This window comes from Gekko japonicus, unplaced genomic scaffold (assembly GCF_001447785.1).
Source record: "Gekko japonicus isolate JY-2015 unplaced genomic scaffold, Gekko_japonicus_V1.1 scaffold549, whole genome shotgun sequence".
In the NCBI taxonomy this organism is placed as follows: domain Eukaryota; kingdom Metazoa; phylum Chordata; class Lepidosauria; order Squamata; family Gekkonidae; genus Gekko; species Gekko japonicus.
Window position 1 is genome coordinate 184058 of NW_015169189.1, and position 18384 is coordinate 202441.

The window sequence follows — 18384 nt, forward strand, 5'->3', positions numbered from 1 at the left end:
GAAATCTCGCAGCTGCGCTTTGGGATGTCTGCGCGCCGCTCTGCCTCCGCCCCGCCTCCTCTCAGTGAGCTTTACGGGATGTAATGCTTTTAGTCCGATAGGAGGCGGGGCGGGGCGGAGGCGGAGCGCAGACATCCCAAAGTGCAGCTGCGAGATTTCGTCATTTGGCGACTCGTAAGGGCTGCTGGGATACTAGCCAGACCGCCTGCGTGCGAGGGGGAGGAGTGATGGAGCCGGTGCCAGCCTAAGCAGCACTGCGCGGGTGAGCAGCAGTGCGCGGGAGTGAAGAACATACACAACTGCGCTGGAGTGAAGAACACACACACACACACAAAAAAGGTAACTTGTTAATTTATTTCTATAAAGGAGGAGTAATTCAGAGGGGGTCAAACAAAGAAATAATTAAAAAGTGACAAAAAAGTTATTTTATAACGACGAGGATGACATTATTAATTATTATTTTCATCAGGCACTGATTATGATTTATGGTGCACTGGGGCCCTGTATATAGCATTAAGTTAAGAAACAATATATGCAGTGTTATATTTGTTTTAAATATCGCAATGGTTTTACGGCTCCCGGGTTTTTTTTCCGTCGGAAAACGGGTCCAAGTGGCTCTTTATGTCTTAAAGGTTGCAGACCCCTGAACTAGTTTTATTGGGGCAATCTTTGAAAAATCACCACTCAAATGCAATATGCCATGTACTCTCCTTCCTCCCTCTCCACATGTAACTTCTTTCTCTAACTTGATCCTTCTTTCTCAATCAGCATTTACTCAGTTCCAAGAACTTCAGCCACTAAACTAAATCTAGTTAATAACTAATTTTACTGATAGTCTGTTTCTTAGTTCTAGAGAATTAAATCTCCCAGTTTATAACTATTCTAGTCTGAAACTTGCTTGTAGCTATTTTGGCAAGGCTTTGCTACTTCTTTAATGATCTATTATCTTGGCTAAAGTTGAACATTTACACGTCAGCCTTTTTTTGAATCAGAGTTGAAGTGTCTCTTTTGTTCTTTCTCTGTGTTTTCCTTGAAGTTATTGCTGTCTAGTATTTTGAAGAGAATTAACACAGTCATTCTGTATGTGTTTCCATTTAATTTTTTTGGCATTCTTGCTAGGCTGCTGGTACTTACTAGGTTGTTTCATTTTTCTCTTTTACTAATTCCGTGTTTTTTCCATCATTATTTCTGTTCTTTTTCTGATATACCTTATTTTACTTGGAAAATTGCCATTTCATTATGTGTTGTGTGTAATTTGTGCAAATCATAATCTTAAATTCAGATGAGATGACAGTGGTCAACTTGTTGTCTTTGCAGACTAGTGGTTTGCAATCAGATATTCCAACCCAGTAGAATTCCCCAGCATTTCTGGAATTTTCACTCCTGATAATATTGGAATTGGAAATTGTGCTGCTGAGGAGTCTGCAGAAGTATCTATGAGGACTAAGTGTGCCCAAGCCCCTTTAAAGGGTTGATCCACCACAGCTCAGCTGGGATGTATGGGAAATCATGGATGGCAGCACTGGCCTTTGGAGTCCAAAGATCAGGTGTACCACCCATTGTCACAGAGGCCAGAATCTAAAGAGCCGATGTGCTATAGACCAACTGGGAGCTGAGGGTACTCCCTCTCTCTAGTTCCCTCCCTCCCTTCTCCTGCCGCTTCTGAGGGTAGGGATGCACTTCAAAAATCAATACTGCAATTTCCTTTTGAAAGTTCAGAAATGGCCTGATTATAATATTCCCTATGTTGGGAGTTCTGTTCTAGTATTTACTAAAATGGATATTTTTCCCAACACAACTTTCCAGAATAACAGTACTTCGACATTTAAGGAAAATGACAATCATGCTCTTCCCAACTTTCAAATATGGAATTAAAGTGCACACTCCTACTGTAAACCTCACAAACAGGCCATGAAGGCCTCTGTTTCCCACTGGCCATCTTAATGCCATCATACACACACACACACACACACACACACACAGACAGAGGCAATAAGATGGCTGTGGGTGGTTGGGGGGGAACAGAAGCCTTCATTTGTGTGTATTTGCCTGGAAGTCATGGTGACTATATTTGTTTGTGTGTGTGTTTGTTTGGAAGTCATGGTGACTTCTGGTGACCCTTAGTGGAGGTTTGGACCTTTTTCAGAGAGGTGGCTTGATCAGCCTGCCTCTGTGTTCAACCTCTGTTATTCCTTGGAGGTAGTCGAGTTGGCCCCGCTTAGCTTCCGAGATCTGATGAGATCGGGCTTGCCTCAGTTATCTAGGTCAGGACCATCTTAATGCCATCTTGAAAGGCAGAAAAGTGTGGTATGCATCTGCTGTGCCCCCCCCCCAAAAAAAACACACAACAACAATGGAAAGCACATTTTTGGTTTAGAGAAAAGTCCCAGTCTGCTCCTTGTTTTTTAGTATAATACGTTCTTTTGCTAACTTTTACTTAGCATTGAAAGAGCCCTTTAAGCTACTGTTGGAGGAAACATAAGCAGAGGAATATATACTACAAAGTGTTCTATAAAGACTCTGGGTTTTAGTCCCAGTGGAGGTCAACGCTCAAGCCTACTTACTGTAACCAGAAGGTATTGATTTTTTTTCTCCACCATTTTTAGCTGCACCACTGAATTAGATATTGTGAAGCATCCTTCCTTGTGAAGAGAGGAAAAACTGTCATGAACTTTTTCACCCTAACAATAGGGCATCTCAGACTAAAAGATTGCAAAAAGAATTTAAACCTTCAAAAACACAGCATCTTAGCGCATACCACACTGACTTTTCAAGGCATAAGATGCTTGTGGATCTTGAGCAACTAGGCTGGATGATTGGTGGGAACATGAATTTTTATAGCTGTTTTGTGTGTTTAAAAAGAAAATCAATCAGTGAAAACAATGCAGTCCTCTGGTGTGCTCTCAGAAGGTTAGCAAAATGGTCTTGTCTAAGTTTTCAGCAAGCTGTTCAGTTACTGTTATAATTGGCTGATGAGTAGGTTTGGACCTAACTAGAATGCCAGGGTTCGATTTCATGGTGTCCTCTGTGAAGATGTGTCACCATTTGTGCTGGCTTTAGTGACAATTTTTTAAAAAGGAAACTCATGGGAAATCATTATGCTGTTTATATGTCTCCCATTCTGGAGAGCATTATCCTGTGATATTTTAGCACTGTTTTCCACTGCATGATGGCATCTAGCTAAGGTTAAGGCAGAACAAGTCCCTCTGCAATTTTGTGACTATATTTTACTTACTGAAGGAGAAAAGATAACTGACAATTAAGAATTTAGGATGTCACTGAAAGAACATGTGCAACTAATCAATGGCATCCTCTGGGAATGTGTTTTTATGAACCTGAGAAGGTAGAAAAATTGAGACTTAAGGGATTTTGTTACATAATAATCTTGTATGCCTTTAAAACATTTCTGGTAAACATTTTGGGAAGTGATTTTTATTTTATTTTATTTTAATATCCCTGAATATGTTTAGTAAAATATGGCAAGAAATAGTGAATATCTCTAAAAACACTTGATGAAACTGTGTCACAATTTTTAGTTCAATTAGCATTGATCTCTACGTCTAGTTTATTTATATGGATGCAGGAAACAGCAGTTATTGCTTCTCTTTCTTAAACACCTTATAGCACAACTATTGTCTTCTGGAAAGTTGCAGGCTTTGAGCATATTCCGAGCACCTCAAGAACAATCTAGATACTCATTTCATAATCTCATGTTTGTTGTATCTTATTTGCTAAAAAATTATATACACATCTTCATGAAAACAATAGACTAATCCATAGAAAAATGAACTGACAGGTTTGTCAAGGAACCATTAAGAGTTACCAGAGCAGAAATTTAAATAAAATACCCATGTTGGGTCTGTGTATCCCTCTGAATTTCAGGTATTATAGTCCAACATGGAATGGCAATCACAGTCACTTCTGTCTTCATTCTAGAAGCATTAGACTGGATACAGGTAAAAACAAAATGCTGGTCTAAAGGCAAACAGTAAAAATTCCCAACCTGCTTCTAAGGAATAAAAGCAATAATCTATCTATATATCTAATTCCAACAGGGGGCAGGTTGTGTGGATACTTATTTCTGCCAACAGAGGGCTCACTCTCCCCCAACAGCTTTTCCTACATAGTCAGTAGACTTCCTGTGTCTGCAGAAAAACCCAAGAAGTAAAAAAAAATCCCTTCAGGGAGGGTTGAATTCCCCCCAATACCTTTTGAAATGACCTCTGCAGGGATCTAACTCCAGACATCAACAGTGAGAGATTAGAACGTTCAGGGCGGGGAGGGGGGGAAAGAGGCTTTTAACTGGCTCTGTCAGTAAAAGGGTGGGGGAAGGGCCCTTTCCTGGCCTATTTTGGCCTTTGAGGGAGGGAGGGAGCCTTGGGGCCAGGCCTGACAAGGGTTGCCAGTGCCAGCCTGGGGAATCCCTAGAGGTTTTGAGGTGGACTCTAAGGAGGGCTGGGTTTGGGGAAGGGAGAGGCCTCAGCTGGGTATAATGCCAGAGAGTCCACCCTTCAAAGCAGCCAATTTTTCCAGGGAGACAGATCTCTGCTGTCTTGAGTTCAGTTGTAATTCTGGGGGGAGCGGTCCTCCAGGCACAACTTAGAGATTGGCAACCCTAGGCCTGGCAGCAGTCTAGGGTCACCAGGTCCGTCCCCCCGGCCACCGGCAGGGGAATGTGGATAAGGTTGCCAGATCCAGGCTGGGAAACTCCTGGAGATTTGCGGGTGGAGCCTGGGGAGGACAGGGACCTCAGTGGGGTACAATGTCACAGAGTCCACCCTCCAAAGCATCCATTTTATCCATGGGAAGTTATCTCTGTAGTCTGGAGATGAGCAGTAATTCCAGGCATCCACAGGTCCCACCTAGAGGCTGGCATCCACAGCACCCTCTGGGTGACTTGATACCACCTGATTTGCATGACTCAATTAGGCCCAGCTGCCACCCTATGAAAGCGAGTGTGTTAAAAAGTACTTTAATTGCTTGCAGAGCTTTCTCAAGTTTTTCTTCCAATACCTAGATTAGTAACTATTAATGGTTTGCTTTGTTTGGGTTCACAGCAGATATTGTTATGCAGTTCACATATCCTTTGGCTTGCATCCCTCTTCACTCTTCCCACCATGCATAACTGGAATGCAGAGCTAGATGAATTTTATAGCAGTAGAGTGCTGAATTTACAAAATGCAAATGGAAGAGACATTTAATGCAGAATGCTCATTTAAAGGTGAACTGAAAGGCTTTGCACCTGTCGGAATGCCAAGGTTTTATCTCTTGTCTGTAAGAACTGATAGAGATCTACTTTGATTGTGCCTGACTCCCTCTTTGTATAGGTTAGTTTTTGACCAACCATACTTTCACATCGCTAAAATAAGGCACTGATTAGCTGTAATAGGCTAATTTAATCACAACTACATTAATTGGATACTTAGCAGTGAGGTGATGAACTCTTTCAGATCATCTGAGGAATCAATTATACTCACATTGCTACCTGTTCCTCCAGGAGAAATATCCTGCATTCAGACAAAATAGATGAAGTGACAAAGCAGGCGGTGCTTCTTCAGGGGGAAGATAAAGGCGGCTGCTGGGGTGCCCAAGTGGCCACCGCCAGCCGACCAGGTGAGTCATCCTGCGACCACCTCCAGTGCTCTCCCCGAGTGTTCTGCAGTAGGAACGGGGTAGGAATGCCAAACATCTCTGACAGAGATGCTTGGTTTCTGCAGGCTGCTCCAGGATGCCTATCCCTGGTACACGCCCCCTGTTTCTACTATGCTGAGCAGGACCATGATGCCCTCATTGTACAGGGCTGCCAGGGACCACGTGAAGGCACAATTCTCCCATGATCAGGGGAGAGCTGTGCACTTCATGTCCGACATCTGGACCTCCTGTCAGGTGCATGATTCGTATCTTTTGTTGACTGCACACTGGTGGCAACCAAGCAACGTTTTGGGTGGGGGAGGGGAAACTAGCGTCAGGCAGGGTCAGGGCTGCTGGGCCGGCTACTGCCAGGCTCTGCTCCACGTCGCGAAACTTGACAGGGCACACACAGCAGACAACATCTTGGCTACCGTTGAGAGACAGTTAGCGTAGGTAGGCAGGGACCTCACCATGGGCTTCATGGTGACTGATGGTGGCACAAACATTAGGGTGGCGGCAACGCGACTGGGCCTGACGCGCATTTACTGTGCAGCCCACCTTCTCCACCTCGTGGTCAAGGATGCTTTGGGGCTGGGTTCTGCAGAGAATCCCAGTCTGGACGCTGTGACCTGTGAGTTCCAGCATACCCTCCAGAAATACCGGTACATCATGGGTAACGTCTCTCACAGTGCAAAGGACACCTTTCTGCTGCGTGAGAAGCAGACACTGACAGGCGTGCTGGTGCACTGCCTGCTTGGCGACGTCACCACTTGCTGGAACTCCCATCTGTGTCATGCTTGAACGCTTGGTGGAGCAGGAGAGAGCCCCTCATTCAGGAAGAGAGCCGGCTCAACCAGGAGGACTGGTTGACCATCTCTCAGGCTGTGGAAGTTCTTAGGCCCTTTAAGAGCTACACAGAAATGCTCTCGTCTGACATGGCAAGTCTGGCTCTGGTCATTCCCATGATCCACACGGCTCGTGAGGACTTGGCCTCATTTCTGGAGCCAGCTACAGGACATGCAGACATGCTTCCGGCGGTGTGTGTGCAGAAGTCTGCAAGACAGACTCAAGGACCACTTTCAGTCTATTCTCCAGCAGGTCTACATGCTGGCTACCATGTGTGACCAGTGCATCAAGGGCCAACGAGTTCACTCAATGGTGAGATGCGCTTTCCCGGCGAGTTGAGCACAGGCGGGCCAAAAGGGTCACGTTGCCAAAAGCTGAGGGAGGCGGGTGCCAGCAGCTCCACTGCTGTTCATCCCCCACCTCCCCTGCTAGGCAGCATCCCCATGGCTGCCGCTGCACTGACGAGATGGCAGTCATTGGGTGGATCCTAGGCCCCTCTCCTGGGAGCAGCAGGCACATGAGAGAGGACACAGTGGCTGCGATGGTGAGGGAGTACCTTTCGGAGCCCTACGAGTTGCAGGCAATGTGTCCACTGAGCTACTGGGCCATGCAGGAGGTGGTCTGGCTGGACATCTCTGCTGTGGCCCAGAAGCTCCTGTCATGCCCTCCGACGAGCGTGCAGAGTGAGCACGTTTTTCCCCATGTGGGCGACATTGTCTACTTGCATCGCTCATGCCTTCTCCCCTGGTAAGTTGAGCAGTTGGTCTTCCAGAAGGTCAACTTGCCACTGTTCTGTTTCCCGGTCCTGGACTTTGAGGGTGATTGAAGTGAGCACACATACCTATGCCTGCATCCCCTCTCGGTCTGTGCTGGGAAGTTAGCTTACAACGCTCTTCCCATGATTAAAACTAGAGAGGCTATGGAGAAGTAGCAGCCAGGGCCATTACCAGTTTGATTGGCACAAAAATGCCCCACCAATCTCCCCACTTCCATCCATCCCACCTGCAGCAGAAATACCTCTACAAAACCCTGATAGCCGTGCTGTGCAGGGTGATGTTGAGGGTGGTGCGTGTATGCACCTAAGTTACACTACCAGCCACCTCAAACCAAAATTGCATGCTGAAATTAAAACAGCAGCAAAAAAGTTGTTCTCCATATGAACAGGGTAGAGTAGGGTAGATGCCAAGCAGCCAGACAGAAACCAGCAGAACCCACAGGATGACCATAAATTATAATGAATGTAAATTAATGTTAATTGAAAAATAATTTTCTTTTGCAGGTGTGAGGTGGGAAAGGGAGAGCCTGTGATGAAGGGCAGCTGCCGCACCTAGGCTAAGCCTCCTCCACTGAGGCAGGCAGTGATGGCTGGTGTACTACTGCTGAGAGAGGAGGATCAGTGGACTGGACAGACACTATCCCCTCCCTCTCTGAAAAGTACTGAGACTTACTAGTGATTTCAGCTCTCATACTTATTTCAGGAAAGAACAAGACAACTTTTCCTGGCTCGCAGGCTGGCTTATATGTGCAACAATCCCACACCCAAAATACCCCCCACACACACCAGTGATAGGCTATTTACAGTGGTGGAGAGTTCCATGGGCTCTCGGCCGGGAGCCTAGCCCTCTGATTGGCATGGGCTAGGATCCGCTTGGGCCAATGTCTCTGGGAGCGAAGCTCGGAAGCTTCGCATGACCGCGTGGAGACTTAGCCTCGCACGTGGTCGGATATGAATACATTACACTCTCACTTTCTGAGGCATTAGTGGGCGGAGCTTCTTGTTGTGGTGATACTTAACGTTGCACAGGTTCTGCTGCTGCTGGCCTGGCAAACATGTCCCCTCATTTTATGCTGCTGAGATTCTCTGATTTGACCTGAGAACAGTTGGGTTTGGGCACTGACTGCCACAGTGGTACTGGTTCTGGGGGGCACACTGCACAGGTTCTGCTGCTGGCCTGGCAAACATGCCTCCTCACACCACACCTCACTCGCTTTCCTACAGAGAGATTCTTGGGGAGACACTGCTGTTTGTCTTTTCCCCATTCCCATAGAAAACAATGGAGAATTGGGGGCACCCTTTTTGGATGCCCCTGGAATTGGACCCCCTGGTCCCATCTTTTCAAAACTTTGGGGGTCTTTTGGGGAGAGGCTCCAGCAGCTACAGTACAAATTTGGTGCCTCTACCTCAAACCTTTCCCAGCCCCCTGAAAACGTGTTAGAAGATTTTTTGCCATTGACTACAGTGGCCCCATAGGATATAATGGAGCTGAAAGTTTTCGGGTATCAATACCATACCAGTATTGGAATTTGGGGTTTTTTGGTATTCCTGAAAAAATTTGGCTTCAATATACCCGAATCCTAAAAAAACCCTATCCCCCCCACCCCTAATCATAATATGAACTGCACTTTTCAGAACAGGTGTAATAAAGTCTAGAAAAGAGTTTATGGACATGTTATATTATTTTAATTTTGATCATAATTTTGATCCAAATTCTTCTATAAGAAACTCAGTGAGTATTTTTACACTTTGTCGTTTTTCTGATAAAATATTGACAGGTCAAAGTGATTATTGTTTGTGTTGAAAACTCAGCTTCCTGTATGTGTAGTGTCTTACATAGAGCTTGGGAATCTCTAGATTTCAATTTCATGTCCAGGTTACTGTCTGTTTATAGATGAACCAGTGCATTGTAAGCTGATCTGTCAAGCCAAACACTCTCCTCACCTTGTTAACATGCTCTAAATCTTTCATTAATGAAACCAGCGAGGGCCCCCAGACACTCAGGAGACTTCTTTTTCCATGCTGCCATGATGGATGAGAGTCTTTCAAGCCCTAAGAATTAAGTGACTGTAGTTATTAAATATATGCAGCTGGAAAACAAACAAGGCAATCTTTATTTTTAGAAATTCACTTAATACATCTGATGAAGTGGACTCCAGCTTATAAATGCTTACCTCACAATAAACTCATTAGGCTTTAAAGTGTCACAAGACTTTTTTATAAAGGTATATAATAACAATTAATGTATATGTATGCACTCTTGATCCATTTTTTCTTTGTTGTAGAGTATTATTTTAGAAAATGAAGAGCTTCCTAAAATTTTTCTTGACTTCCTCAACGTTCGTCATTTTCCTTCTCTCCCAAAAGCAGAAAGTTGTGGGTAAGACTTCTAACTAAAAATCTCAAAAGGGGGGGGGGGCAGCGGGTTATAGATAGGCCCTCAGCAGTTGAAGCAGTAGTGCTCTGTAATACAAGTCCACTGTCAGGAAATAGTAACTGCTAATTCAAATAAGCATATATCTAAAATCTGAAAACTTTTTTTAATGAGAGGCTAAACATCGCCAAAATGGAACAGCAGTGTCTACAAATGTGTAGGTGTCAGAGGACATCCAGTGACTTTGGCTGGCATGTTGGATTGCTTTAGCAATCCAAAACAGAGTTAAAGGTAGGAAGGAGGTAAGGGGGGCATGTGGGACAAGGAGAGGGAATGGAGATAGAAGCCATGAGAGATACAAGGGAGAGAGGAGGAGAGCCAACATGTGAGGGAAGGGCAGGTTAGGCAAGTAGCCAGGAAGTTGGGCAGGGGGACTAGGATGGGGGGAAAGATTAGGAGGGTAGATGATGGGGAGCAGTGCGTGGAGGAAGGAAAATGGAGAGGGAGCCAGGGAGGTAAAGCTGGGCAAGAGGATTGTCAGGGGAAACAAAAACAACCCCAAAAAAGATTGGAGCGTGGATGATGGGGAAAGAGCATGGAAGATGAAAGTACAAGGGGGGAGGGTAGTCAAATGGAGCTAGAGAAAGAGGATTGGAATCAGGGACTAGCAGGAAAAGGCTTGAGATTCCTCTTCTTTCAAATCCTTGCAGGTCTCGCTGGGTCTAAGAGTGTGGCTGCTGGGATTGTCCTAGTAGCTGCACTTTCTACTAAAAGGTTGACTGCAAAGGCAGGAACTCTGCCCACCTTTGCAGCCTTCTTTGGAGGTTTGAGTGTGCTTCTGGGACTATCCAAGTAGCTTTGCTCTCAAGCTCTGAGGATGGCTGCAAAGGCAGGAATAGTTCTAAAAACCATTGTTGCGGGGAAAATCTGCAATTCTTTGGTGTGAGTTGACACATCACTGAAATGAGGTTATTTTCATAACATTTGCACTTGCAACTGAACAAGTCATTAAAAAACCACCCTTATAGAATCCAGTTATCTGTTTTATGCATGTATTGAAAAACTCCACAAATGCATCTGGAAATCTCCTTGCCTGTGGCATCATGTCTGACTTCAAATAAGAGAATATGATGCCACAAATGTGAGATACTGTATTTAACTGAATTGCCATGGTTTAGCTTTTCATGCAGGGCATTAGAGATGTGTGTGTAGGCATTTATTGTTTATATATGTTATTTATAGTCTGCCTTTCTCACTGGGACTCAAGACGGCCAGTTTCCCCATTTATTTTTATGGACAATGTATTTTTGTATGTCTTGATCTGAACTGGTACCATGGCCAGAGATCCTTATGCATTTCTGCGTGTTCGTATCTGGACCACATGAAAGTATACAAAAAAGGTGAAGGAACTGAATTATCAGTTGTATAAACTAGAGAAACAGGCCAGATATCAGAAAGATCCTCAACTATCAAACTCTTCTAGTTAATGCTATTAGAATACAGTAATTTCTAAAATTGTTTAGACAGCTGGCTACATTGAAGCATTAATGTCAAGACAATGTGATAACACTGCATCTGTGCCTTGCAATAGAAAATATTTCTTAATAATATAATTCTTTATATAACTTATTTTGTATGTATCATTACATTTCAGGTCATTTGAAGAGTTAGAATCTGAAGAATCAAGGTAAGGCATTCACAGTTACATGATATCACTATAATAATGGTGAGAATATTTTAGAAGTCATGTTTTATTTAACCAGTGCTTATCTTTATTTATCTTTGGTTGGATTGTGCCTAATGTTGTGTTAAGGTTATAAATAATGTACAGTTATAGGATGAATTCTAAGTTATAGAAGTAGTTGTAGTTGGCAGAGATGGGTCTTGCTGCTGAAGGTTGAGGGATCCTCCTGAACAAAGTGCCAATGTGGCACATAGGGATGACTGCAAAAAGATAGCGGAGCTGGCTGAAATTTTTCTTCTGAAAGTAGTGCAAGGGTTTGTTCCACTTGTGCAAGGGATTTAGCCCAAGTCCTGCTTCTTTGTGTGGCTAACCAAGCCACATGGCATTTTGTTAAGAAAGGTTCCCCCCTCACACACACACCAACCCTCAACAGATACATTTTGGGCATACATATGGCAGCTGGGGCAAGGCAGATAAATCCCCATTTAATTCATGATGCAAGTAAAAATGTTGCATTACGCTGAAGTTCAGATATGTAAACAGTTACACCATGATAGCTCATAAGGCAATCCATATTTGCTTCTAAGAGATTTTGAATCAGAAAACTTGTACTGTCTCCTCCAGAAATGCCTAATGAAAGCTGTCATCTTAACCATGTTGTTTACTGTGGAGGTCCACAGTAGCAATTACTTGATGAATTTGAAATATATTAGGACTATATTAGATCTACTTCTAGATGCTTAAAGCTAATCTATATATCTAATTCTTAACAGTCCCCTCTTCCTGCGGATACCTATTTCCACAAACAGAGGGCACACTCTTCCTGAACAGGGTTTTCTACAGACTCCATGGGTCTGCAAAAATATCCAAAAAGTAAAAAAAAGGGGGTAGGTTTGAATCCCCCTCAATATCTTTTGAAATGGCCACCGCAGGGATCTACTCCAGGCCCCACTGCATTGACAGTGAGAGATAAATTTGCTGATAGCCAGAGAGAGATAATGAGTGGGGGAAGAGGGGAGGAAGCAAAAGCAGAACTGGAGCTGGGATTAGGGAGGATTCCTCCTGCAGTATGAATGGCTAAATAGCAGGGGGACGTTTTAAAAGGACATCTGAGCTTCTCACCCTTACTTCTTTTGCTACAGGCTCCACTGTCCTCTTAAAACTTAAAAAGAATGCAAAGAACCAAAAACACAAACCTTAATGTAGAATTAATGCACATCTTAACAAAGTTAATACAACGAATAAACCCATATTCAAAAACATATATACATATGAAAGAAATATTAAATACAGAAGAAGAAACAACAAAAGTACAAGGAAGATTGCTAGTAGAATATTCAATCTGTTTTTACCATGAACCAAATGAAGATATAAAGCATTGCAATCACCCACAAGTGGCAGAAATTGCCGCAGCATTTGAAACCAGTGATGGAGTACCACCAACAAGGAGACATATCACCATATATCCAGGACAAGGTAAATTGATGCATGTGGATTCCTTTAGCCAACACTGTGAAGTTATCATATGTGTTAGCCTTTCCATATGGTGAAGCAGGGCAGCACTGTAAATTAAGACACAATTCAAACTATAACGCATTACACAACATTTTGTTGTGGGTCCCCACTTGTACAACTATAATTAAAGTTGACTGTTTAAGATGGGTAGCTGTGTTTGTCTGTAGCAGTAGAGAGTAAGAGTCCAGTAGCTGATACCTGAAGAAGCAAGCAGTGACTCACGAAAGCTCATACCCTACTAGATGCTACTAGACTCTTACTCTTTTGTACGTTTAAACCAGTTTAGTGTATTCTGCTCTACAGAGAAATGGCCAAGTGGTTACTGCTGCTTATTTATCTTTAGGTAACAACTGGAGAAACTGTCTGAAAATTTTAAAAGATTAAAATACAATAATAATAGTATGTTAAACACTGGCCAAAGTATCCAAAGGCAACAAAACAGCTAAAACTAATTAATGCTGAAGTTTTAACACAAAAAGACATTATGGGTTACAGACAACTCCAGTTTATTTTACAATGGGATTATTCCAGAGCCAGCAATTTGAGAATGATGTCTAAGTGTGGCTACACTCCTACACCACTTGTAACACTGAGCTCACTGTTACTTGCCTCTAAGTAAATATGTTAACCTAATCTATTCCTTGAAATAAATTCCTTGCTTTGAAAATGGAATGTTCCTTTTCCATAAAGTCAGCCTGTATAAACAAACATACTACCTAACCAGCTATTGCATCTTTCTTTACTGAAACCAGTTTGTAGCATATTCGTTTTACTGTCCCTTGATGCTGACATTCCTGTTCTTGACCTTTCCAGCAAACTGTCCCACCAGCCAGTGCTGCTGTTCCTAAGGGATCCATATGTCTTGCCTACAGCCAATGGTAATCAAACCTGTCATCTGTTAACAGCTGTTTACTGATTTAACCCTGCACCACACAAACCACGTTGTTAATACATGCTGAGCCCAAGTCCTAATAATTTTCCTATATATCAGGAGTTTCTACTTCAAAGTGATTTAAAAACCATAACTAGGAAATATGGGGAAAGAACGCTACATCATATTTAATAGGGGTAGATGCAAGGAGTTTTCACTGCCATTTCAGTGAACAATGCAGAAGCTGATTTGTGAACCAGGCTACATGACTGTTTGCTTACTATACACACTGGTCGCAGGATTATATCTTGAAGAGGACCAGTCATAACAACAGGATAAATAAATATGTACTTCTTTATGCATTTGCTGCCCTGCATTTGTTGCATAACCTCAGTATCTGGTACAAAAAAGAGGGGCTAGAATCTTAACCTGCTTACAAACCTTATTTTTCACTGGCAGAAGGGTACTTTGCTGGTGGGGAGAAGATGATTTTTGCTGATTCTTCCTCCCACTACAGACCCCAAATTATACCAACTGTTGTTCCTGGTGGTCCTGGCATCCAGATGCATTCTGACTGCATAAAAGAATGTGATTGGGGCGCAGTATTTCCAACTTTGCATACTTTGCATGGTGTTTCAAAATATACCAATGCATATTTTTGAAAACCTAGTTTACTCACTTTGGCTTCATTTAAGCAGGGAGTTTAGAAAAAAATAGCTGACTGACCACCCACAAGCAGCATCAGGCACACGGCATGGTTTTTTCTAGCTTCTGAGAGCAGCAGATGACATGAGGGAGAGGCAGCTTAGGCTTCTGCTTACAGCCACTCCCGTGAAGACAGACAGATGCTTCACCTTTCTTTCCACCTGGGCTTTGTTCTCTACTTCAAACAGCCTAAGAATAGAAGGAAGGTTCCAGTGGAACTTCTGCCCCTACTGAAGCTCTTCAGAAAAGCAATACAAGGAACTTGCATATTCTTCCTGTCAGCTCTGACAATAATATCCAAAAATTGCTCCTCAAGGTGAAGCATTTGCCCTTCACTGGATTAGTGAAATGTTTTTTTCCTGTATCTGACTGGGGGCGGTGGTGGTCCTTGTTGGAATAAAAGGCTTGATTTAACAGTTTTTAAACACTTCTTTTGAATAATTAGAATACCAGTGAATAGAATTGTAATAATGGATTGTCTAACCAGATCATCTAACCAGATTTTCCACTTGACCACTAAAAAAATCTGCTTTGGGGATCATGGTACCTGTACAAATAAAAGCCATGGGGGAACAGTAGTTCTAATATGGAGGAGAATCTGGCAAGTTTGAACAAAAAAGCTAGCTGGATCCAACCCAGTATTTGTTAAAACAGGTGACTTATTTTGGTTTTTAAACAACTTTATTTATGTCTATCGCACGACTATCTCTCCAGAACTAACATAAGACAGGAGAAAATTCTAAACTACTGGAAAAAAATACAATAAATGTATTTTAGTCTTTCCTGGAGGTTTAGTTTTCATTCTAGCTTCATTTAGCTTTTATTATATGATTAATAGTAGTACGTCTCTGTTTTGGGGAAATATTGCCCCTTTAAATTCAACTTTTTGTAAAGAACTTGACCTTATTTACATGGACCAGTCTTGCTATTCCAAGGAAGCTTATGTGATGCTATACGCTTCTTCCAGTCAACTTGGACTAAACAGTGCTGTAAACTACAATGGAAAAACTGCTGTGAAGTATTCCCAGTAGAAATCTTGGAATTCCTTCAAGTATATTGAGATTTTGTTAGAAATTGAATTGCCAGTGTAATCCATCTTCCCTGTGAGAAAAGATTCAGATAAAGAGCTAGAGCCTAGCAGCATTAAGTATTAGAACATCCCTTTAAATCAATAAGCTACAAATCTGGCAGTGCATTCAAGCAATGCCCAGTGCTACACTAAAGTGAGTTTAGTGCTGAAACAGCATTACTAATAGCACAGCCCTGAACATGGATAAACAGGGTGGTGATGCAATATCCTAAATTACACTGAGTCCTGCCTTGTTAAATTCTACAAAAACATTTATATAGTATTGACAAACCTAAGAAAGCAGTTTTTCTTCTCCCCTTCTTTTTCCAGATGACTTTCCAAATGTAGTTATTGAAGGTGTACTCCGTGGATTATTTTATCCTCACCTACAGCCCAGGTAGAAAAATGGATATGGACAATAACCTAGTTCCAGCAAGATGACAAGTGTATTTTAGTTATCTTAAAATCATGGACATGACAACAGTAAGGTAAAGCTTAAGTACAGAGCATTGTTTCTTTTTAAAAATTAAAATAATTGTTATTAATATTGCTGCTGTTAAAAAAATTATGAATTGAAAAAACACTAGTCTGTTCAATGTATTTTTACCTAACCCTAAATATTGAAACCTTCAAAGGTTCTACACAGAATTGCATAAGAACTTGCATCATGTGTTTGACAGTTCGTAATTAATGGTCACACTAAGCCTTTTGTCTTAGAATGTTTGTCAGTATGGTATCTACTGCTGGCAGTAGATACAGAGGACATTCTAGTACATGCTAGGCTGAAAAATGCAAGTATTAAGAAAATAGCTGCCAAAACTAGAAATGCAATATAAACTTGAAATATTGTATCAGTATTTCTGAAGTCGTTATTTCATGACTGTATTATTATTGCTAGGTAGGGAACATTTATATGCTTGAAGTTTGGCTCCAATGTAGCTTTAATTTACTTCAGGACCCTGGCCACAATCCTTGAGCTTCCAGACAATACATTATGCTTGTTCAGCAGAACCTTCTTGTATTAATTAACCTACCCCATTCTGTAACCAAAACAAGAACAAACAATTAATAAAAATAATCAGTTAATAGATATTCACTCAGCTACATGTGTATTTTGCAAGATGTTAGACTCCAAAATAAACAGTGCAGAATAAAATATGACACGTGTCAGTGTTTTACTTGCATTAATGTTGAGTCTGAAAAGTAATTATTCAAATACCAGCCTCCCCCAGCTGAACTGGTTTTCATACTAATGTTGATCTGTAATTCTTTATAACACATGATCAAACCATTAACATTACATTTTCATGGGAATTTCCTTGGATTACTTGAGGCAGCAATGGATTAGAGCCTAGCTATTCTTTTTCATTTTAAAATGCAAGCCAAAGCCAGGCTAGAAGGTGGCTGGCACTATGGATAACTGAAGTAAAGGTTAAACTTCATAAAATTGTCCAGCAAGCCACCATCTCAGCCAGCTCAGAACATACTGCTTGTGTGTTCGATGCGCTTTCCTGGGGTCAGTAAATTGAGTGATGGAGTAAGGAAATAATCCTATCCTCCTCCTTCATAATATTTCACTTTGTCTGATTCTTGTCAGGGTTGATAGGTGTATTACAACTTATTTCAGACTTCCATCTAGCTTTACTCCCTGATGCTTACACAATTCATTTATATTTGGTAATAGAGATGTATGTTCTCATTAATTATTGTCACTTCAGTCCTAACAGTACAATCCCAGTTACACCTTGCTAATATTACTGACTTCAATGGGCTTGGTAGGGTATAACCTTGCTAATGATGGCACTGTAAAATAGTCAGAAGGAACTGCTAGAGGCCAATGAGACTTGCTTCCACTACACATAGAGTAGAAACCTGTGATTCCATTCTATTAATGCTGGAGCCTTCTGCCGTTAGTAGAACAGAGTCATGAAATACAGCCTGTTTATTTAAAAAATTATTACCCACCCTTTTCCTCCAAAGAGATTATGGAGGCTTACAATAAAATGCAGTAAGCATAAAAAGTTAAGAATATTTTCAAACAACAATAATTTCTAAAAAGCACCATTAAAATAATAGTCAATTTTTGCCCAGGAAGATTTCCTAATCAGTATCAAACACAACATGCTTCAGTCATGACACACAGCTCAGCTGAAGGCTCTTCATGAAATGTGATTTTGTATGCATTTCTAAAGGACAGCAGTGTTGAGGTCTGATGGACAGTTTGAGGGTGATGTTCTAAAAAACCAGAGCACAAGAAACAGCCTGACCTATGTTAAAAAGGCCAAACAAACAAGGTCAACAGAAGATACACTATAATGTTTCCAGAGGGACAAGGTTTTCTGCCCACAAAATTCTATTTTCCAGCCTCCTCCCTCTCACAAAATGCCCCTCAAAATCCTGTCATTCCAACAAGAAAATGCCTCTGATACAGAAGCCTACTGATTTCTGTGGACTTAGACTGGAATAACTCTTCATACACTGCACTGTAAATCTGACAGATTTTACCAGAAAATAATATAACCAAAGTATCTTTATCTTATAGTGGTTTGAATATGGCTATTAACAAACCCAGACCACTGTAAAAAATTGAGCTGGATGATATTCTGTTGGAGAAGGGGGTTTTGCCACTATTCATCAGCATCTTCTAGATCTTCATATGTGCTTTATGACGTGCTCTATCTGACTCAGCAGTGTTCTGACTAGCAGTGTCCTATGCTATTAACACATAAACTAAGAGACAGAAATCTGAGTAGACTGGGGGAGGCGGAGAAAGCACCAAAAAGCTACTCTATCCAGACCTTGCAGAGAGTTGCCATCACAACTCCCAAAACCTAAAAATTTGTTGGAATCATAACTCTCCTTGGGTAGACCATGTCAACTAGATCACGCACTGGTAGGAATCAAGTGACAGTGA

At 41.9% G+C, this 18384-nt stretch overlaps 1 protein-coding gene across 1 annotated transcript in view; it reads left to right on the top strand.

Moving 5' to 3' along the window:
* Positions 1–15967, top strand: part of SNX24 (sorting nexin 24) — a 129983-nt gene extending 114016 nt beyond the window's left edge. The window contains exons 4-7 of the mRNA XM_015416220.1: positions 9538–9632; positions 11281–11313; positions 13639–13703; positions 15801–15967. Of these exons, the coding sequence (XP_015271706.1) occupies positions 9538–9632; positions 11281–11313; positions 13639–13703; positions 15801–15871 (264 nt within the window). The 3' untranslated portion in view covers positions 15872–15967. The remainder of the gene's footprint in view (positions 1–9537; positions 9633–11280; positions 11314–13638; positions 13704–15800) is intronic.
* The last annotated feature ends 2417 nt before the right edge of the window (positions 15968–18384 follow it).